General features: G+C 39.7%; 2 protein-coding genes across 3 annotated transcripts in view; one reads left to right on the top strand and one right to left on the bottom strand.

Moving 5' to 3' along the window:
• Nucleotides 1–267: 267 nt before the first annotated feature.
• Nucleotides 268–5,558, bottom strand: LOC143031074 (uncharacterized). 2 transcript variants are annotated; one of them, XM_076194472.1, is made up of 2 exons: nt 4,995–5,558; nt 268–2,927 (listed from the first exon to the last, which is right to left on the bottom strand). In XM_076194472.1, exon 2 carries the CDS (start codon nt 2,658–2,660, stop codon nt 861–863), a length of 1,800 nt encoding a protein of 599 aa, XP_076050587.1. In that variant the 5' UTR covers nt 2,661–2,927; nt 4,995–5,558; the 3' UTR covers nt 268–860. The 2 variants fall into 2 exon arrangements, with proteins under 2 accessions (XP_076050587.1, XP_076050588.1); XM_076194473.1 differs by lacking the exon at nt 4,995–5,558 and adding an exon at nt 4,837–4,864.
• Nucleotides 5,559–9,575: 4,017 nt separating this feature from the next.
• The window catches only part of LOC143032035 (uncharacterized), a 48,332-nt gene continuing 36,157 nt past the window's right edge, over nt 9,576–21,750 (top strand). Inside the window, exons 1-9 of the mRNA XM_076196504.1 lie at nt 9,576–9,905; nt 12,686–14,997; nt 15,144–15,228; nt 15,793–15,848; nt 16,107–16,163; nt 16,445–16,559; nt 16,711–16,828; nt 17,620–17,715; nt 18,922–18,996. Of these exons, the coding sequence (XP_076052619.1) occupies nt 12,952–14,997; nt 15,144–15,228; nt 15,793–15,848; nt 16,107–16,163; nt 16,445–16,559; nt 16,711–16,828; nt 17,620–17,715; nt 18,922–18,996 (2,648 nt within the window). The 5' untranslated portion in view covers nt 9,576–9,905; nt 12,686–12,951. The remainder of the gene's footprint in view (nt 9,906–12,685; nt 14,998–15,143; nt 15,229–15,792; nt 15,849–16,106; nt 16,164–16,444; nt 16,560–16,710; nt 16,829–17,619; nt 17,716–18,921; nt 18,997–21,750) is intronic.

The following is a 21,750-nucleotide window of genomic DNA, read 5'->3' on the forward strand; positions in this document are numbered from 1 at the left end:
TCTTAATATATTTATATATTTCAGAAACTATTTGTCCATGAAATTCTTTCTCAGGAGGTACTTAACATGAACAAATACAATCAAAACTACTACTAGAAAGTACAAATTCTTCTTGGCTTAGATGATAAAAACAAACCACTCATCCATCATGGATTTATTCTTCAACAACAATGAGCAAGCCATCATATGCCATTGGATATCACAACTGGAAAGACTCCATTAAACTGTGGGTGTTGTATTTCCAGTGAATAAATAAAAACTGTTGAATATATTAACATAGTTTTATTTACAGTAACAAATTACAAGTAACAATGGTGTATACTCCAGACAACCCTCCACGATGCTAAATTAAACAGAACTGTATCCGCCATATGCAGTATCTATAGCAACCAGTCACATCACTCTCTAACATTCTTGATGACTTTTCATAATTACATAAACATTCATGCAATTAACGGAACACTCAAGACTTTAATTAAGAACAAGCAAAAATGCAATCACACAATAGGCCAATCAAAGGTCACTCAACTGCACAAGCGAGAGTCACCAAAAATTTACAACTGACAGTATTTGTATGCCATGAATCAGTCAAACAGGTCTATAATAGTGGGTCAATACTTAATAGCTGAACATACCATCACACAGAAAAGTTAAATCACTCAAGTCACACTGGAGGGGCCTCTCACCAGCATAGGTCATAATGCAATACTTGAGATCAACCTTTCATGAGGAAGTGTGAATGACTGTGTGACATTTGAAACAAGTCCTTCATGAAAAAGCTGAAAATACGTCTTTCCTCTATGGCTCACCACATGACATTTTAGATTACTTTTTCTCATGAAAAAGGTGTATCACACAGGTCACAATTTAAGTACCTCTCCATTGTGGGTCGCCATGTGTCGATTAAGACGATTCTTTCTTGAGAAAGCTGCATCGCATTGGTCACACCTGAAAGGCTTCTCTCCTGTGTGGGTCTTCATGTGATAATTGAGAGCACTCTTTTGTGTGAAAGCTGCATCACACAGGTCACACTCGAAAGGCTTCTCTCCAGTGTGGGTCATCATGTGCTGTTTGAGAGAGTGCTTTTGTGAGAAAACTGCATCACACAGGTCACACTTGAAAGGCTTCTCTCCAGTGTGGGTCATCACATGCCGCTTCAGAGGTTGCTTTTGTGAGAAAGCTGCATCACACAGGTCACACTTGAAAGGCTTCTCTCCAGTGTGGGTCTTCATGTGTTCTTTGAGATTACCCTTTCTCGAAAAAGCTGCATCGCAAAGGATACACTCGAAAGGCTTCTCTCCAGTGTGGGTCATCATGTGATAATTGAGATCACTCTTTTGTGTGAAGGCTACATCGCACAGGTCACACTCGAAAGGCTTCTCTCCAGTGTGGGTCATCACGTGCTGTTTGAGAGATTGCTTTTGTGAGAAAGCTGCATCACACAGGTCACACTTGAAAGGCTTCTCTCCAGTGTGGGTCTTCATGTGTTCTTTGAAATTACCCTTTTTTGAAAAAGCTGCATCGCAAAGGATACACTTGAAAGGCTTCTCTCCAGTGTGGGTCATCATGTGATAATTGAGACCACTCTTTTGTATGAAAGCTGCATCACACAGGTCACACTCGAAAGGCTTCTCTCCAGTGTGGGTCATCATGTGAGATTTAAAAACATGAAATCTTGAGAACGCTGCATCACACATGCCACATTTGAAAGGCTTCTCTTCAGTGTGGAACATCACATGATGTTTGAGACCAGTCATTCTTGAGAAAGCTGCATCGCACAGGCCACACTTGAAGGGCTTCTCTCCAGTGTGAGTCCTCATGTGATATTTGAGAGCACTCTTTTCTGAGTAAGATGCATGGCACAGGTCACACTTGAAAGGCTTCTCTGCAGTGTGGGTCATCATGTGTCGTTTGAGACCACTCTTTCTTGAGAAAGCTGCATTGCACAGCTCACACTTGAAGGGCTTTTCTCCAGTGTGGGTCATCATGTGATATCTGAGAGAATTCTTTTGTGAAAAAGCTGCAATGCACAGCTCACACTTGAAAGGCTTCTCTCCAGTGTGGGTCATCACATGATATTTAAGATCACACTTTCTTGAGAAAGCGGCATGGCACAGGTCACACTTGAAAGGTTTCTCTCCAGTGTGGGCAGTTTTGTGATATCTGAGAGCACTCCTTTCTGAGAAAGCTGCATCACACAAGTCACACTTGAAGGGCTTCTCTCCAGTGTGGCTCATCATGTGTTCTTTGAGAGAGGTCTTACATGAGAAATATGAATCACACAAGTCACATTGGAAAGGCTTCTCTCCAGTGTGGGTCACCACATGTCGGTTGAGATGATTTTTATGTATGAATGATTTATCACACATTTCACAATGAAAAGGCTTCTCTCCAGTGTGCATCATCATGTGATATTTGTGAGCAGTCTTTCCTGCAAAAGCTGCATGGCACAGGTCACACTCGAAAGGCTTCTCTCCAGTGTGAGTCCTCATGTGATATTTGAGAGCACTCTTTCTTGAAAAACCTGCATTGCACAGGTCACACTTGAAAGGCTTCTCTCCGGTGTGGGCCATCTCGTGATATTTGAGAGCACACTTTCTTGAGAAAGCTGCATTGCACAGGACACACTTGAAAGGCTCCTCTCCAGTGTGGGTCATCATGTGTGTTTGAGACAATTCTAACTTTACAGCCCTCTCTCCAATGTGAGTCCTCACCAGTCATTACAGAGCACTCTTTCCTGAGAAAGCTGCATCACACAGGTCACTTTTGAGAGGGCATCTCGCAATTACGGGTCATCGCATGATACTTCAGGTGACATGCAAGATTTGAGCGCTGCAGATGCCACACAGGATTCTCTTTATTATGTGAGGAATATACAGAATCTTCTGATACCTCTTCCAAGGAAATATTTATATTTACCCTTCAACCTGAAAGAAAATATACAATAAGTTTGACATCTAACTTTTTGAGAGTAACACAAGCGTATACAATGGGGCATTAACCAAAATAATGTAGAGGAAGAGAACAAATAACTCGTATTTAAGAAGCAGCTTAATGAAAGATGAAAGAAATGGAAGGTTCAACAAATACTAAAAACTATGAGGTTGTGCACAAAATGAGAAAAAATAAATAAATAAAAGAGACTGTTACAGTAAAACTGAATCAGGAAATAATAAGGAAAATAAATGGTTGAATAAATACTCCAAAGATACAGAGGGCACAAGAAAAAGAGATCGGTGTATGATGTAGGGCACAATAGCAGTCAGTAATAAGAAAACTTCATCAAATTTTCATGGAGGACCACACATACACACCAATCAAGGATGTTGTAAATCATTGTTTCATAGAGTCATGGGAATCTGATAGTTATTTCTACAGCAGATGACTTGTTTTCGATTTTTTTGGAGATTCCTTACCTAACCTAACCTCAAGGTTGTCAGGAAAACAACATTTCACAGAAATACCCTTCAAAGCCTATAAATAAATAAATAAAATGTAGGTTTTTGACACCCTTGTGGGATAAGTAAATTACTTCTAGTCAACATTTCCTAACATGTCACTACCTACACTTAGGATGGGTTAGATTCACCCCCCCCCCCACCCTTCCATCAAATACTAAAACACGACACTGTCAGGGTAGCTTGTTGAGTTACAGTTATTCAGTGAAAACAGCCACTTCAAATGAGTTATAAATATCTTGCTTAAATTTTTGTGCCCCATAAGTCAACATACGATTCAATTGTTTAGGTGACTGGTAAACTGAAAATTAACATGAAAATAATAAGGCACAGGAGTGGATCAATAAACATTACAAAGAAAAAGAAGCCACATGGAAAAAAAAAAAAAAAAATCGGAGCATCACGGAAGATACAATGACACAGATAGATGGAAATATAAAATATTGGTATTTTTAGCAGAGGCCTACACCCATCCAATTATCAAGGATGTCAAAAATCAATGTGTGATTCCTTTATTGGCTTCCCTTTGACAGGAAACACTTCCAACCCCACCTACACACACAAGATTGAGGAGTGAACAAGGCAGTGTTGGCAGAAACAGCACCAGAAGAATATAATCAAATTCATAAGAGGTTTATCTATCAGAATATAATCTAGTCAGTCGAAACATGCCTATCCTTACCTACAGCTAGGTTAGATGACACTCACCCATCCATCCCTTCAATTCCATCAACTAAAAGAAGGAGCATGGTGAGAGTAGTTAGGTCAGTTTTGGTTTATCAGTCAATTTAAATGAATTGTAATTAATCTTTTGTGAAAAACTTAATTGTACCCATGGTGATCTTACTCATAAATCACAGAGACAATATAGGCCTACTTTTTGATTATGTTATGAAGAATGATGCTATTTCTGGAACCTTCTGATATAAAGTAAATTGATTAGTAATATTTTTTGAAGCAACAGTTCATTTTGCAAGACATTTTACTGCATTATCTGAAGCATTCCAGTCCCAAATAATTGATAACATATTCTGTAACACGTAAACTTTGCATTAAAAAGAATTTGCCGAGAATATATTTACCTAAGGAATGTGTCACCTAATTTGTGGCTTTGAATATATGGTCAGTGCATACCTATTATGCACGAATGTAAAAAATAGATAAGGACTTTGACAAGACTTCATTCTGCCCACCAATTTCTAAATAGGCAGGGATCATGTGGAACTAACATCAAGCCAGGCAACATCACGTAATGAACAGATAATGAAATAACCTCTGCCACACAGTAAAAACATGAACACGATTGACGAGTGTCCATAATCAGTGCACAGTGAACTGAGAGATTTGGAACTTAATTTCTTAAATTGGATTTTTGTACCGAGGAAGACGACGTGGCGGTCCACCAGGAAGAATGTAAACAAAGATTTATCATATTGCCGACATCTACTTTTAACTTAATTTGGATATGTTTATTGAGGAGCCTGAATATTATGGAAATTAAGATTTAATGATTTAATGGAAAGTTTGAGAACTTACCGGTCACAATTTTCTGCCGGGTTGGGTTCTCAAACATTGGTAAGTTTGAATTCAGTAGAACTTCAAGGCTTCTGAACCGAAGCCGTGATCCCTTGGTTTGAAGTTTCCAAAAAAGTGGTCTGACTGTTCCGACCAGTGTTGCCGTTTGTCCGTAGTTTCACTTTCCGTCTTTTCTCATAATTTACACAGGGGTGACTGCTGTACCTGAGAAAGCTGTCGATTTGTCCAGTGATATAATTGCAATGTAATGATGCGCCATATGGACTTGTATCTGGCCAAACTAGGTTACATTGCACTCTGGATAAGTGTAGGTGAGGGAGGATGGTAGTTCTGTGATATGTCACGGAGGTAAATGCAACGAGGAAGTCTAGCAATAAATATTAAGCTGGCCATTTCTGTAGTCCAGTGCAGGTAATCGCCTCGTACCACCATTCATAGTAATATTCGTGCGTGATTAAACCTATTTCAATCTAGGGAATACAATAACAAGACATATCAAATTGGATTTTTTTTTTTACCATACAAGCCGCGGGCTTTGCCCTCCCCGGCTTCGCCGGAGGCTTGGCTGTGCAAACAGCGGCCTAGGGCCGCAGCGCTCTAATCCCACAACAGGGATCCCGTGTTGGGGTTCCGCCCCATGGCCGAGAAGGACGCGAAGAAGAACATAAAGAAGAGGAGGAAGAAGAAGAACGCGAAGAAGAAGAAGAGTCATTTCGATGGTTAACTTCTCTCGTATGCTTACAGAGGTGTGTCCGCAAATAGTAATGAGGCTTTATCCCAGATTACGGAAAGTTTATTTTTAATTGTATTAATACTTCTGAATTTAAGAAGATAAGGGACATTACGGACATAATTCCGCTGATGACGCCATGTCCGCTGGATGACGTATCTATCAGTTTCGATGACGAGTTTCCGCAGAACGGCAACACTGGGACTCGGAACAGTCAGATTACCCTGAGCTCAGAACGAAGAAGGACCTCTTTTTTTGGAAACATCAAACCAAGGGGTCACGGCTTCGGTTCAGATAGATAGACAGACTTTATTTGTCAATGAATCAATGTACATGAAGTGCAAATAATGACAAGAACACACAGTTCGAAATAATAAATGTAAATTGCCGAGGATAACACAAAAAGCATGTGCGCTTATTTCCATTGTGGTCCTCATCAGATTGTTATTCTACACTAAGTCACACGGACAACATACGTAGGGGGTTAAGGGGACCAGAGACACTCATGAGTAATACCAGTCAGTACACATATGACACATAAACATTGTTATAGTGGGGCAGCATAGCTAACCTATTGTGCATTTTTTTATACAAGCACCAAATTTGGCACAAATGTACATTGACATATGGCGAACATTTTCAGATATTGAGCCACTCGAAATTATCTCTTCATGTCCGCCATATTGGAATTCAAAATGGCCGCCATTTGAAATCTACATTTTCGATTATCTTTGGGTCTATTGCTCCAAGTGTACAGGCTTCATTTGTGAGAGATGCCCGCTCTCTCGTTGGTGTAATAGAGGAGATGGGGAACCCATTCGAGGAGGAGAGCCAGGATCTAGTCATACTGGATTCAAAGGACATTGCAGGTCCTGATGCCGTGGAGACCGTGATGAATGCCAAGAAGGTTGGCCAAGAGCAGTTCGAGGCTTTCACCAGAGAGTGTCTGTTGGCCAGAACAAAGGCAGTGGACGACCCTATACCTCGTAACAAGCTGAAGGTGTTCAGCACTTCAACTCCAAGAAGACAGAGCAAAGGTCAGCAACAGCTCACCTCCGTCAAGAATGACCGTGAACTCTTCGCACGCCTGTACATTGGCTGCCAGACGAGGGATGGAAACCTTGAGGAGTTCTTTCGTCATGAAAACCAGGCATGCCCTCCTGCACTATCCGATGGTGGAAACCTCTTCACTGGTACCAAGAGTGATCTCATCACATGTTTGGAAGAAATCTCCGACGCTAAGACAGAGGCTCCTGTCACTACCTGTTTAGTGCTAGATGGAGCAGCTATCGTCCAGATGCTGAAGCCGGCTGCATCAAAGACCTTTGAAGAGTACACACATCAGATCTTCATTCCATATATATCTACTAAGCTGCAAACAGTGTCACGCCTGGATCTGATCTGGGATACTTACCTTGCTGATTCACTGAAAGGTAGTACACGTGCAAAGCGGGGACAAGGCGTGCGGAGACGTGTGGTGGCCGCCGCATCCATTCCAGGAAACTGGCAGAACTTCCTACGAGTGGACAGCAACAAGACCGAGCTGTTTAAGTTTCTCTCAACAGCTCTCTTGGAATGGTTTGACCAGGAGGACAAGCAACTCGTCATTACTGATGGAGAGGCAGTGCTCAGCAAGCCACTACTACCAGATCTGACTTCACTCGACCCATGCAACCATGAAGAGGCTGACAGTCGGATGTTGCTGCATGCATCTCACGCAGCTAAGCACGGACACCATTCAATAGTCATCCGGACTGTAGACACCGATGCTGTGGTGCTGGCAGTGTCCGTGATACAGGAATTACAACCAGAAGATAAACTATGGCTGGCAATCGGAACAGGCCGAAGTTTCCGATACCTAGCAGCACATGAAATAGCAGCTGGACTGGGACCAGAGAAGGCTCGTGCACTGCCAATGTTCCACGCTCTAACTGGATGCGATACTGTGTCAAGCTTTGCTAGACATGGCAAGAAGACCGCATGGGCAGTCTGGACAGTACTGCCAGAGTTAACTGAGGCGCTGATGCAGCTGTCTTCCGCACCAAGTGACATACCAAATGATGCAATGTGCATCATCGAGAGGTTCGTGATCCTGTTGTATGATCGAACCAGCAAATGCACGGACATTGACAAGGCCAGGAGGAAACTCTTCGCAAGGAAGAACGATGTGCAGTTGATCCCTCCAACGAAGGCAGCTTTAGAGGAACATGTCAAGAGGGCAGTATATCAAGGTGGACATGTGTGGGGTCAGATACTGCTGCCAGCACCAGAACTCCCACTACCAACCAACTGGGGTTGGTCAATGACTGGAAGACAATACACACCATACTGGACCTGGCTACCTGAGGCAGCTGACACCTGCATTGAGCTGGTTTCTTGCAAGTGCCAGAAAGGGTGTGTGAAACACTGCAAGTACAAGAAGGCTGCCCTTAAGTGCACAGCCCTCTGTGTGTGTGAAGGGGACTGCACATGAAGATGAGTCCACAACATTCATTTAGTTGTGGCAGTGCTGAACTGGTTAACATGACACTGTTTATGTACACATATCTTCAGTACCGATGTATACCTTGCCTCAAATACCAGACCATTGTAGAATGTCAGTGTCTTCACAGACTTTGAGTAAAATGTTGTCTTGTCAAAAATATATGATGATGAATATTCATCTCTCATGAATTAAGTGGAGTACTGTAATAAAGTATGTCATTTTGAAAAATGGATACCAGCAAATATTGTCATATTTGCCCCAGAGGTAATCTCACATGTAGAATTCAAGTGGCGGCCATTTTGAAATCCAATATTTTGGCTAATTTATAAAGATACATAATGCAGATTGTAACCATCGGATTCCTTTCCTCCCAAAACATACATTTGGACACCAGAATCGAGTCAATAGCAGCATCAGACCCAAAGATAATCGAAAATGTAGATTTCAAACAACGACCATTTTGAAATCCAATATGGCGGCTCATTGGTACAAAATATGCGATGTAGATTGTTACCATTGGATTCCTTGCACCCCAAAACCAAAACATACATTTAGACACCAGAATCGAGTCAATAGCAGCATTAGACCCAAAGATAATCGAAAATGTAGATTTCAAATGGCGGCCATTTTGAATTCCAATATGGCAGACATGAAGGGAGAATTCCGAGTGGCTCAATATCTGAAAATGTTCGCCATATATCAATGTACATTTGTGCCAAATTTGATGCTTGTATCACAAAATGCACAATCCTTTTGAATATTCGATCTAAACTGCCCCACTATATAGTTTTATTAATATTACTAAAATGTTTGTACACGTAGGAACATTGAGTCCAAAAAATTGAGCACCATTCAAAAGGAACAACAAAATAATGTTAAACTTACACAAAACCGTATGAGTGAGTATTATATCGGAGTAGTACCATTAATAATACACTGCATTTTCCTACAGCTGTATCAACATGTATGAGTGAGTACTATATCAGAGTAGTACCATTAATGATATACTTATAATACTACAATATTCTACATGATCTGTAACAACATGTAGTTATAGTTAATGCTACACTGCAGCTAGGGTCACCTATTAATGAAATCAACATTTAACATGAATCTCAGGACGGAGTGGGCAATTAGTATGAGCACTAGGGAGTAGTACATTATAAATTGAAGCACCAGAGGTAGGGTACAGGGGACCAGTACTCGACTGAGTAAAACAACAAGGAGAATGAGGAAAGAGGTCAGATCATAACTGTTCTCGGACCCTACCTGAGACATATACCATATTATGACTGGCAAAACAAAGGTGGAAACCAATTTGTAAACATCACTCATCGTTATACTGAACTAAACTTCTGAAGAAAAAAAAAAAAAGGGGGGGGGGGAGGTTAGAACAGTTATGAGTGAACGCAGATATGTATGGTATTACTCATGGAATCAGGTATCCCTCACTAAGCTAGTAGTACACAAAATCAAGGCTGTTCTCTGTCCATAGCTGAGACATATAGTAACCCTTAACTTTTTTCTTGAAGGTAACCGGTAGTGAGTTCCATAGTTGAGCACCAGTGAAGTGAAAACTGTTTCTGGTGAAGGGACCTGCATGAGGTACAATAAGAGACTCTTGAAGGTCTTCAAGTTCTACTGAATTCAAACTTACCAATGTTTGAGAACCCAACCCGGCAGAAAATTGTGACCGGTAAGCTCTCAAACTTTCCATTAAATGATTAAATCTCAATTTACATAATTTCAGACTCCTCAATAAACATATTCAAATTAAGTTAAAAGTAGATGTCGGCCATATAATGAATCTTTGTTTACATTCTTCCTGGTGGACTTCCACATCGTAATTGGTAGGCAGAATGTAGTCTTGTCAAAGCGCTTATTTATTGTTTACATTCGTGCATAATAGGTATGCACTGACCATATATTCAAAGCCACAAATTAGGTGATACATTCCTTAGGTAAATATATTCTCGGCAAATTCTTTTTAATGCAAAGTTCATGGGTTACAGAATATATTATCAATTAGTTGGGACTGGAATGCTTCAGATAATGCAGTAAAATGTCTTGCTAAATGAACTGTTGCTTCAAAAAATATTACTAATCAATTTACTTTATATCAGAAGGGTCCAGAAATAGCATCATTCTGCATAACATAACCAAAAAGTAGGCCTATGTTGTCTTTGTGATTTATGAGTAAGATTACCATGGGTATAATTAAGTTTTTCACAAAAGCTTAATTACAATTCATTTAAATTGACTGATTAACCAAACTCCCCTAGCTACTCTCACCGTGCTCCTTCTTTTAATTGATGGAATTGATGGGATGGGTGAGTGTCATCTAACCTAACTGTAGGCAAGGATAGGCATGGTTTGACTGACTAGATTATATTCTGATAGATAAACATCTTATGAATTTGATTATATTCTTCTGGTGCTGTTTCTGCCAACATTGCTTTGCTCACTCCTCAATCCTGTGTGTGTAGGGGGGGGGGGGTTGGAAGTGTTTCCTGTCAAAGGGAAGCCAATAAAGGAATCACACATTGATTTTTGACATCGTTGATAATTGGATGGGTGTAGGCCTCTGCTAAAAATACCAATATTTTTTATTTTCATTTATCTGTGTCATTGTATCTTCCGTAATGCTCCGATTTTTTTTTTTTTTTCCATGTGGCTTCTTCTCCTTTGTATTGTTTATTGATCCACTCCTGTGCCTTATTATTTTCATGTTAATTTTCACTTTATCAGTCACATAAAGAATTAAATTGTATGTTGACTTATGGGGCACAAATATTTAAGCAAAATATTTATAACTCATTTGAAGTGGCTGTTTACTTTGAATAACTATAACTCAACAAGCTACCCTGACAGTGTCGTATTTTAGTATTTGATGGAAGTGGGGTCTCACTAATTGCTGACCAAACCTACCATAAGCCGACCAAAGTCGACCAAACCAAATCAATAATGGGTTTTGCTCAAATGAACAATCTTGTATAAGAAGTTAGCATATAGTTGCATTATTTGACCTATTTTCTTTAGAATGTGTGATTTTCATGTAATTTGATCAAAGAGAAGTTATGTTATAGCCTCTGCAAAATGACCAACCAGTGCTACGAATACCGCAACAAATTAGCATATGGTTGCATTATTTGAACTATTTTCTTTAAAATGTATGATTTTCATGTAATTTGACCAAAGAAAAATTATGCTTTTATCCTCTGCAAAATTACCGACCACATCTACGAATACCGTCCAGCCCGCCATCTATGATTACTGGTGGTATGGATCAAACTTCACTCTATTAAGTTTCTTACTATTGTGTTATTAGTGTAATAGACTGTATATAGTTGAATTATTTGAACTATTTTCTTTAAAATGTGTGATTTTCATGTAATTTGATCAAAGAGAAGTTACGGTAATTTTGCAGAGGATGAAAATGTAACTTCTCTTTGATCATTTTACATGGAAATCACACATTTTAAAGAAAATAGGTCAAATAATGCAACCATATGCTAATTTTTTATATAAAATTGTTTATTTAAGCAAAAATCATCCTTGTCCAGGTTTGGTCAGCATTGGTCGGTCATTAGTGAGTCGGACGGTATTTGTAGCTATGGCCAGTAATTTTGCAGAGGATAAAAACATAATTTTCTTTAATCAAATTACATGGAAATCTCACATTCTAAAGAAAATAGGTCAAATAATGGAACCATATGCTAATTTTCTATATAAAATTGTGCATTTGAGCAAAAACCGTCATTGTTTGGGTTTGGTCGGTTTGGTCGGCGATTCGTGAGACTGTGGAAGAGGGGGGGGGAGTGAATCTAACCTATCCTAAGTGTAGGTAGTGACATGTTAGGATATACTGACTAGAAGTATTTACTTCTCCCACAAGGATGTCAAAAACCTACATTTTATTCATTTATAGGCTTCTAGTGGTATTTCTGTGAAATATTGTTTTCCTGCCAACCTTGAGGTTAGGTTAGGTAAGGAGTCTCCAAAAAAAAATTGAAAACAAGTCATCTGCTGTAGAAATAAATATCAGATTCCCATGACTCTATCAAACAGTGATTTACAACATCCTTGATTGGTGTGTATGTGTGGTCCTCCATGAAAATTTGATAAAGATTATTATTACTGACTATGCTATTGTGTCCTACATCATACACCGATCTCTTTTTCTTGTGTCCTCTGTATCTTTGCAGTATTTATTCAGTCACTCATTTTCCTTTTTATTTCCTGATTCAGTTTTACTGTCAGTCTCTTTTATTTATTTATTTTTTCTCATTTTGTGCACAACGTCATAGTTTTTAGTATTTGTTCAACCTTCCATTTCTTTCATCTTTCATTAATCTGCTTCTTTAGTACGAGTTGTTTGTTCTCTTCCTCTACAGTATGTTGGTTAATACCCCTTTGTATACACTTGTGTTACTCTCAAAAAGTTAGATGTCAAACTTATTGTATATTTTCTTTCAGGTTGAATGGTAAATATAAATATTTCCTTGGAAGAGGTATCAGAAGATTCTGTATATTCCTCACATAATAAAGAGAATCCTATGTGGCATCTGCAGCACTCAAATCTTGCAAGTCATCTTAAGTATCATGCAATGACCTGTACTTGAGAGATGCCTTGCAAAAGTGACCTGTGTGATGCAGCTTTCTCAGGAAAGAGTGCTCTGTAATGACTGGTGAGGACTCACAGTGGAGAGAAGGCTGTAAAGTTAGAATTGTCTCAAACACACATGATGACCCACACTGGAGAGGAGCCTTTCAAGTGTGTCCTGTTTGATGCAGCTTTCTCAGAAAAGTGTGCTCTCAAATATCACGAGACGACCCACTCAGGAGAGAAGCCATTCAAGTGTGACCTGTGTGATGCAGGTTTCTCAGGAAAGAATAATCTGAAATATCACGTGATGACCCACTCAGGAGAGAAGCCTTTCAAGTGTGACCTGTGCATTGCAGCTTTCTCAAGAAAGAGTGCTCTCAAATATCACATGAGGACTCACACTGGAGAGAAGCCTTTCGAGTGTGACCTGTGCCATGCAGCTTTTGCAGGAAAGACTGCTCACAAATATCACATGATGATGCACACTGGAGAGAAGCCTTTTCATTGTGAAATGTGTGATAAATCATTCATACATAAGAATCATCTCAACCGACATTTAGTGACCCACACTAGAGAGAAGCCTTTCCAATGTGACTTTTGTGATTCATATTTCTCATGTAAGACTTCTCTCAAACGACACATGATGAGCCACACTGGAGAGAAGCCCTTCAAATGTGACTTGTGTGATGCAGCTTTCTCAGGAAGGAGTGCTCTCAGATATCACAAAATTGCCCACACTGGAGAGAAACCTTTCAAGTGTGACCAGTGCAATGCAGCTTTCTCAAGAAAGTGTGCTCTCAAATATCATGAGATGACCCACACTGGAGAGAAGCCTTTCAAGTGTGACCTGTGCCATGCAGCTTTCTCAAGAAAGTGTGATCTTAGAAATCATGTGATGACCCACATAGGAGAGAAGCCTTTCAAGTGTGAACTGTGCAATGCAGCTTTCTCAAGAAAGAGTGGTCTCAAACGACACATGATGACCCACACTGGAGAGAAGCCCTTCAAGTGTGACCAGTGCAATGCAGCTTTCTCAAGAAAGAGTGCTCTCAAATATCACATGAGGACCCACACTGGAGAGGAGCCTTTCAAGTGTGACCTGTGCCATGCATCTTACTCAGAAAAGAGTGCTCTCAAATATCATGTGATGACCCACACTGGAGAGAAGCCCTTCAAGTGTGACCTGTGCATTGCATCTTTCTCAAGAAAGAGTGCTCTCAGATATCATGTGATGAACCACACTGGAGAAAAGCCTTTCAAATGTGGCATGTGTGATGCAGCATTCTCAAGATTTCGTGCTTTTAAATCTCACATGATGACCCACACTGGAGAGAAGCCTTTCGAGTGTGATCAATGTGATGCAGCTTTCACACAAAAGAATGGTCTCAACTATCACATGACTACCCACACTGGAGAGAAGCCTTTCAAGTGTATCCTTTGCGATGCAGCTTTTTCAAAAAAGGGTAATCTCAAAGGACACATGAAGAACCACTCTGAAGAGAAACCTTTCAAGTGTGACCTGTGTGATGCAGCTTTCTCACAGAAACAATCTCTCAAACAGCACATGATGACCCACACTGGAGAGAAGCCTTTCAAGTGTGTCCTGTGTGATGCAGCTTTCTCAAGAAAGTGTGATCTTAAATATCACGTGATGACCCACACTGGAGAGAAGCCTTTCGAGTGTATCCTTTGCGATGCAGCTTTTTCAAAAAAGGGTAACCTCAAAGAACACATGAAAACCCACACTGGAGAAAAGCCTTTCAAGTGTAACCTGTGTGATGCTGCTTACTCACGAAAGCAACCTCTGAAATGGCACGTGATGACCCACACTGGAGAGAAGCCTTTCAAGTGTGACCTTTGTGATGCAGCTTTCTCAAGAAAGGATAGACTTAAAGAACATGTGATGACCCACACTGGAATGAAGCCTTTCAAATGTGATGTGTGCAATGCAGCCTTCTCAAGAAAGAATGCTCTCAATTGTCATGCGATGACTCACAATAGAGAGAAGCTTTTTAAGTGTGAACTGTGTGATGGAGCTTTCTTGACAAAGGGAAATCTCCAAGAACATGTGATGACCCACTCTGGAGAGAAGCCTTTCAAATGTGACCTCTGCGATGCAGCTTTCTCAAGAAAGAATCGTCTTAATCGACACATGGCGACCCACGATCGAGAGGCACTTAAAGTGTGACCTGTGTGATACACCTTTTTCCTGAGAAAAAGTAATCTAAGATGTGTTGTGGTGAGCCATAGGGGAAAGAAGCATTTTCAGCCTTTTCATGAAGGACTTGTTTCAAATGTCACATAGTCATTCACACTTCCTCATGAAAGGTTGATCTCAAGTATTGCATTATGACCTATGCTGGTGAGAGGCCCCTCCAGTGTGACTTGAGTGATTTAACTTTTCTGTGTGATGGTGTGTGCAGCTATTGAGTATTGGCCCACTGTTATAGACCTGTTTGACTGATTCATCACACACAAATACTGTCAATTGTAAATTTTGGTTGACTCTCGTTTGTGCAGTTGAGTGACCTTTGATTGGCCTGTTGTGTAATTGCTGGTGAGAGGCCCCTCCAGTGTGACTTGAGTGATTTAACTTCACCGTGTGATGGTATGTTCAGCTATTAAGTATTGACCCACTGTTTGACTGATTCATCACACACAAATATTGTCAGTTGTAAATTTTGGTTGACACTCGGTTGTGCAGTTGAGTGACCTTTGATTGGCCTATTGTGTGATTGCACTTTTGCTTGTTCTTAATCAAAGTCTTGAGGGTTCCATTAAGTGCACGAATGTTCATGTAATTATGGAAAGCCATCAAGAATGTTAGAGAGTGACGTGACTGGTGGCTATAGATACCTGCATATCATGACGGATACAGTTCTGTTTACTTTAGCATTGTGAAAGGTTGCCTGGAGTATACACCATTGTTACATATGATTTGTGACTGTAGATATAACTATAATGATATATTCAACAGTGTTTATTGGATCACTGGAAATACAACACCCACAGTTTAATGGAGTCTTCTCAGTTGTGATATCAGATGGCATATGATTCTTGCTCATTGTTGTTGAAGAATAAATCCATGATGTTAGATGAGTGGTTTGTTTTTATTATCTGAGCCAAGAAAACTTTGTACTTTCTAGTAGTAGTTTTGATTGTATTTCTTCATGTTAAGTACCTCCTGAGAAAGAATTTCATGGCCAAATAGTTTCTGAAATATAAAGACACCACAACTTCTAGTGCATTTGTCCACACTGTGTGATATGTAGTTGTCAATTGATTTTTCAGCATATAACACATCCTTCTTCGAGTCTTTGGGCAACGTACATTGAAGCTTCCTCAATGGTGAGCTTTTATGGGAAAGACTACTGTGGTTATTATTTTTATTTATATTTGTTATTATCATAATTATTATTATGTACTATTCTATACATGTACATATATGTATGGAAAAGGCTGGGCTTAGGAACCATGATGAAAAAAGTAAAAAGCACTGGATTCAGAAACAGGTAATTTAATCCTAACATTTCGAACCCCCTCTGGGGATCATCCTCAGGGGTTACAATGGAGAGGCAGTTAATTCTCCTTTATACATAAAAAAGCAATGCATGTGGTACACTTGGCAGTCCACTGTTATTATGGACAAAGAAGACTACGACACAAAGTCCACCACTCTGCTCCAGGACAGAAAAACCTGTGAGATTTTTGTCTCTAGACCTGTCACTGAAGCTGCAGAAAAAGGTTGAAGGGGAACTGAGAAAGCTAAAAGAAAAACAATTATGGAAAAGGGGTGGAACAAGACAAAGCCAGGGGATTCCATCATTCCCTAGTTTTATGGGTTACCTAAGGTGCACAATGACAGAACACCTTTGAAACCCATCATTGCCTTCAGTGGGTCACCCTATACAACTTAGCATTGATGATCAAATAACTCAGGCCAGTGGTGGTGAACTTGTTGCAGATGTTGAAGAACTCCCAATGAGTTCCTGGAGGAAATTCGAGGCATCAGTGTGAAGGAGGATGAAGTGATGGTTTCGTTTGATGTAAAATATGCGTTTACGTTGTTACCACAAGGCCTGGTAAAGTGATCCATCCTACCTGTGCTGAAGAGGATGTGGGGCTTCCTGGAAAATGAGAAACTATCACCAGAGGAACTGATGGGGTTGGTAAGTTGGTGCCTGGATTCTACCTTTTTCAGGTTCAGATATTTTGTTTACCATCAGAGAGTTGGGAACCCCATGATTTCATCCGTATCAGTAATACTAGCTGAAATCACCATGCAGTGCCTCGAGGAGGAGGTCCTAGTAGCAGTGCCAACATCCTTGAAGCTCTAGGTACGATATGTAGACAACATATTTGCAGTCCTGAAGGAAGGAGAGGTTGACAGTTTGCTCTTGCATCTCAGTTCTAAGAACGAGACTATTAAATTTGAGAAGGAGTAGGTGGAAGGCAAATTGCTGTTCCTGTATGTACTAGTGACACATAAAAGAAACTCGTCCATTAGTGTTTACAGGAAGTCAACGCACACTAACCACTTGTTGGGTTATAAGAACAACCACGCGGCATGTCACAAAAGGAATGTGGTGAAGATGTTGTAGAGCAGGGCAGAGAGAGTGTGTTGATTGGCTCACTAAAAGAAGAGAACAGGCTGAGAAAGGTATTCCAGGCCAATGGGTACCCAATTGAAGAGGTGGATGGCACCACAAAGGGAAAATGACTGAAGTGCAATACCACAGACAACAAGGGTGATGATCCCTTATGTGAAGGGAGTTTCTGAGATTATGGCAAAACTGCTTTGGAGATGTGGGCTCAATGTGGCACATAAACCAAGCAGCACCTTGCACATTGCTCTCATGAAGGTCAAAGATGGAGAGTGCAAGCAGGGGCAGTCTATGAGGTGAAGTGTAAGGACTGCAACATGCACTACATTGGAGAGATAGGGAAAAAGCTGGCCATGAGACTGCAAGATCACTGCAGAGCAGTGAACAGGAGGGACCAGAATTCGGCGATATTCAAACATGACTTTGATTGGCAGGGTGCAGAGGTTTTGTACAAAAGCAACAAGGTAGCAGGCTGTTTTTGGATGTGTGGGCTAGTGACAAAAACATAAATGGATCCACCACACTTAACCCTAATTTCAGATGGGCAAGGGAAAGGATGAGCAGGACAGACACCCGAGAGCAGGCGAGAACCTAGGAAAGGTTATGAGCAGGAACGGGAGGGGGGCTTTTCATCCACACCCACGCCAGGACAAAATCCCAGACATTTGGTCACTTTGGTAACTGTGACAAAAGAAAAGCAGCCTCTGAGGTGACCTTGCCAAGTGTACCACATATTTCATTTTTGTATATAAAGGACGCGTGCGCATGCATACACACACACACAGATCTGAAAAAGAACAGCTTTCCTCACTGAGTAATAGACAGTTGGAACAAGTTAGATGAGAAAGTAGTGTGTGCAAAAACAATACATGAATTCAAAAATAGTTTAGATAAAATGAGATATGAAGACGGGCCACTACGAGCATAGCTCCCCTTCCCGTAAAATACAACTAGGTAAATACACACACACACACACATATATATATATATAATATATATATATTCTGTAAGTCTTGAAATAGGTCTAAAATTTTTGTGATTTTCCTTTGTTGTTTTGCCTCTTATTATGAATGCGGTTTTCTCTTTCTGTTTTTTTAAATCAGGCATGGTTTTTGAGTGCTCATGACTGCCCCCCCCCCCACTTATATTTTTTAAGGAGGTATATCCTACATCTTTGGCTGCCTTAGGTTAGTTGTAGGATAAAAAAATTTGGTTATGGTAGACTGAATAACATGATGGGGTGGGGTTTTTACATAAGTGTTCTGGCCCTTCTTTGTCTGGTGATTGGACCTGGTCGGCATGTGTAGGTTAATCTATTTTTCACATGATATGACACATTTTTACGCCCCTCATCCATTTTACCTAAATCAGCTTGTGATGCTTCCTTTTTTTTTTTTTTTTTTTGTCAGTAGTGTTATTTTGTGCTTCCTCTTCCTTTGAGATAAACTCTTGTAGATTTTTTAATAAGAGTTCATTATAGTTTTCGTATATTTGTCATTTAGGGTAGCCAGACGTCCTGCTTTAGGCAGCACAGTCCAATTTTGTAGCACTGTGTCCTCCGTCATGTGCTACCTCAAGTAGGTCATCAATTTGTCCTTTTTTGGGCCTGTCAAAAAAAAAGAATGATGTAGATTACATTAAGTATATTAAAACAGTGTGAATTGAAGGTCACAATAACCAATGATGTAATTTTATCATAATTTCATAAAGTTGCTCCTGGGTGCAACAAAGTGATTCCCAATACCTCTGAGATACTTTAATTTTTAGAAGGTGGTGCACCAGGTGGCACTTGACTTTTACAGTGATAACAATCATCAGAGGCTGCTATCTAAACTAGAGGCATCAGATCTGGATCTGAATAAAGTGCATGAACTGCTGATGATGCAAGTGTGAACTATAGGAAACTTAACAGTATTTATAAAAGATAAAAATTGCTCAATAGAAGGTTTTTGCTGCAAACTGTCTGGCCTTGCACAGTGCAAGAAAATTTGCTGTAGCCAAACTGGAAATTGATACTGAGAATATAGTGCTCAAAGAGTATGTCCATTGGAGCTACCTCAACTAAAAGAACAGCACAGTTGAAGGAATTCTGTAAACTTGTGGAGGTTGATAGCTGCAGTCTGTTCTGGCATGCAGTGACTACATGTCTTTCTCTTTTGCCAGCTATTGACAATGCTTAAATAGTGGTAAGTCCTAAAACATTATTTCCAGAGCTTAGGAGTGTCCCAAGGTACTATGGAAGTGCTTTTGAAGATCTGTTTCATCCTCCTCAGTAATTCTTTAATCGATCTTTCACGCTGTTGAAAAATGAAAAACCAAAAAGTTCAGCATAACATCAGTATTCAAGTTAATGTCTTAGCTGAAATGTTTTTTATTTATTTATTTTTTTCACTTTGCAATCAACACCAAAGTTAGCCAGCTTCCACCAGATGAGTGTAAGAAATGTAAAACAGACTTCATTGTTTGCTATGAAAGAGCCATAAAGTACTTAAATGATGGGTATTATATCTCTGAAAGCAGCTTTGATAACAATGTCAAACTTTAGCCCAACAAATACCATACCTTTTGGAGAATTTCGTGATGCAGTCAAGGCCTGTAACTTTCATGATATATGGATGAAATATATGAATATTATGGGTTTGTGGAGACAATTATCATCTCAAATTGTTCAGTAAATCTGAGGTGTCTTTCACTAAAGTGAGGTAGGTGAGTGCTTATTTTTTCTCTATTGCTTGTGGCAATGGTAACACCGAGTTTTTCCAATCACGAACTTGGATTGGAGAAACTAGAAAAACTGCAAGCGGACTCAATCAAAGCAGAGCTCCGAATCTGTATGAACTTCTCAGAAGGAGGCCCAGCCTGACCAACAGAAAAACCTTGAAGATAGCAAGTAAAAGGGTGAAATACAAAAAAATAGACTGCCATAATGGATGTACATGGTAATTAGGTTATTTCCTTTAGTTTGTGGAGAAGTTAATTTACTTGGCATACTGTAAGTTCTGTCGGGTAAAAGTTGATAATTCTTTCAGTTCTTTATGATACATGTATTACATTATATCTTTGACAAATCAACACTTTTGAGTATAATTCGTATATCACATACAACTTATATCCCAACCCCTCAATAAACACAGTTAAATTGAGTTAAAAGTAAATTTTGGCAAAAAAAAAAAAAAAAAAAAAATCACTGTTTACATTCTTCTTGGGGTGCCACTTCTTCTGTACAACAATCCAATTTAAGAAGTTAACTACTTATCTCTCAATTCACTCTGCATTGATCATGATATTGTGACAAATAATACTTTTCTTTATATTCACTGCACAAGTCCACTTCACTCTAATTGAATACAAAGAATTGCTTTATAGTATGAGCAGTTATATAGTACAGACTTGAAAGAATCTTTGAGATTCCTGGGACATCAGTGAGATCCAGAAGTGGCATAGAATTTAGAAGGAGAACAATAGTCATGCAGGTAATAAGCAAGTGTTATTATGTGTACCTGTCAATTGTATACATGCATCTATTGTGTGGTAGAGGTTATTTTTCTTATCTGTTCATAACTTGATGTTGCCTGGTCAGATGGTAGTTCGGATCACATGCAAGCACTGCCTAATTAGTAGGCAGAATATAGTCATGTCACAACACTTATTCATTGTTTACATTCTCACATTATAGGTATGCAATGACCACATATATATACAAAGCCACAAGTGAGGTAATATGTTTATTAGGTTACTATATTCAAGGCTAGTTCTTTTCAATGTGAAGTTTGTGGGTTACAGGAGTATCATCCATTATTTGGAACTGGAGTACATCAAGTACATGCAGTGAAATGTCTCGAAAGAGGAACTGTAGCTTAAGAAAATATTAGTAATTTACTTTATATATGAAAGTTACAGAAATAACGTTATTCTCCATAACCTAACCAAAATGTAGTCTTGTCTTCGTGATTTATGAGTAAGATAGCCATGGGCACAAATGATTTGTCTTGAAATATTAATTGTAATTAATTCTAAATGACTGAATAACCATAAATCAACTCCCATCATGGGACCTCCCCCCCCTCTCCGTCCCCTCATGCAGAAAAGAAGACGGGGAGAAATCCCTTTGGACTGCATCAAATTTTTGCTCATACATACTTCCTCACCCCCCATCCCCCATCCACTCCCCCTCATGCATCACAGCATCATCTACACAACCCCTCTCCATTCACACCTATCTTCTGTCCTCTCTTGTTCTTCCTCCACAGACATTCCTCTCTTTTGTAATGCCTCTTTCACCCCATCCATCCATCTCATCCTAGGATGCCCCCTCATATTCACTCCTTCCA

This window comes from Oratosquilla oratoria, chromosome 12, assembly GCF_046742065.1.
Source record: "Oratosquilla oratoria isolate Oo_2021 chromosome 12, ASM4674206v1, whole genome shotgun sequence".
In the NCBI taxonomy this organism is placed as follows: Eukaryota; Metazoa; Arthropoda; class Malacostraca; order Stomatopoda; family Squillidae; genus Oratosquilla; species Oratosquilla oratoria.

What these genes read in the sequence shown, in the direction of transcription:
- LOC143031074 (XM_076194472.1), bottom strand. Translation starts at nt 2,660, where the DNA reads ATGATGACCCACACTGGAGAGGAGCCTTTCAAGTGTGTCCTGTGCAAT.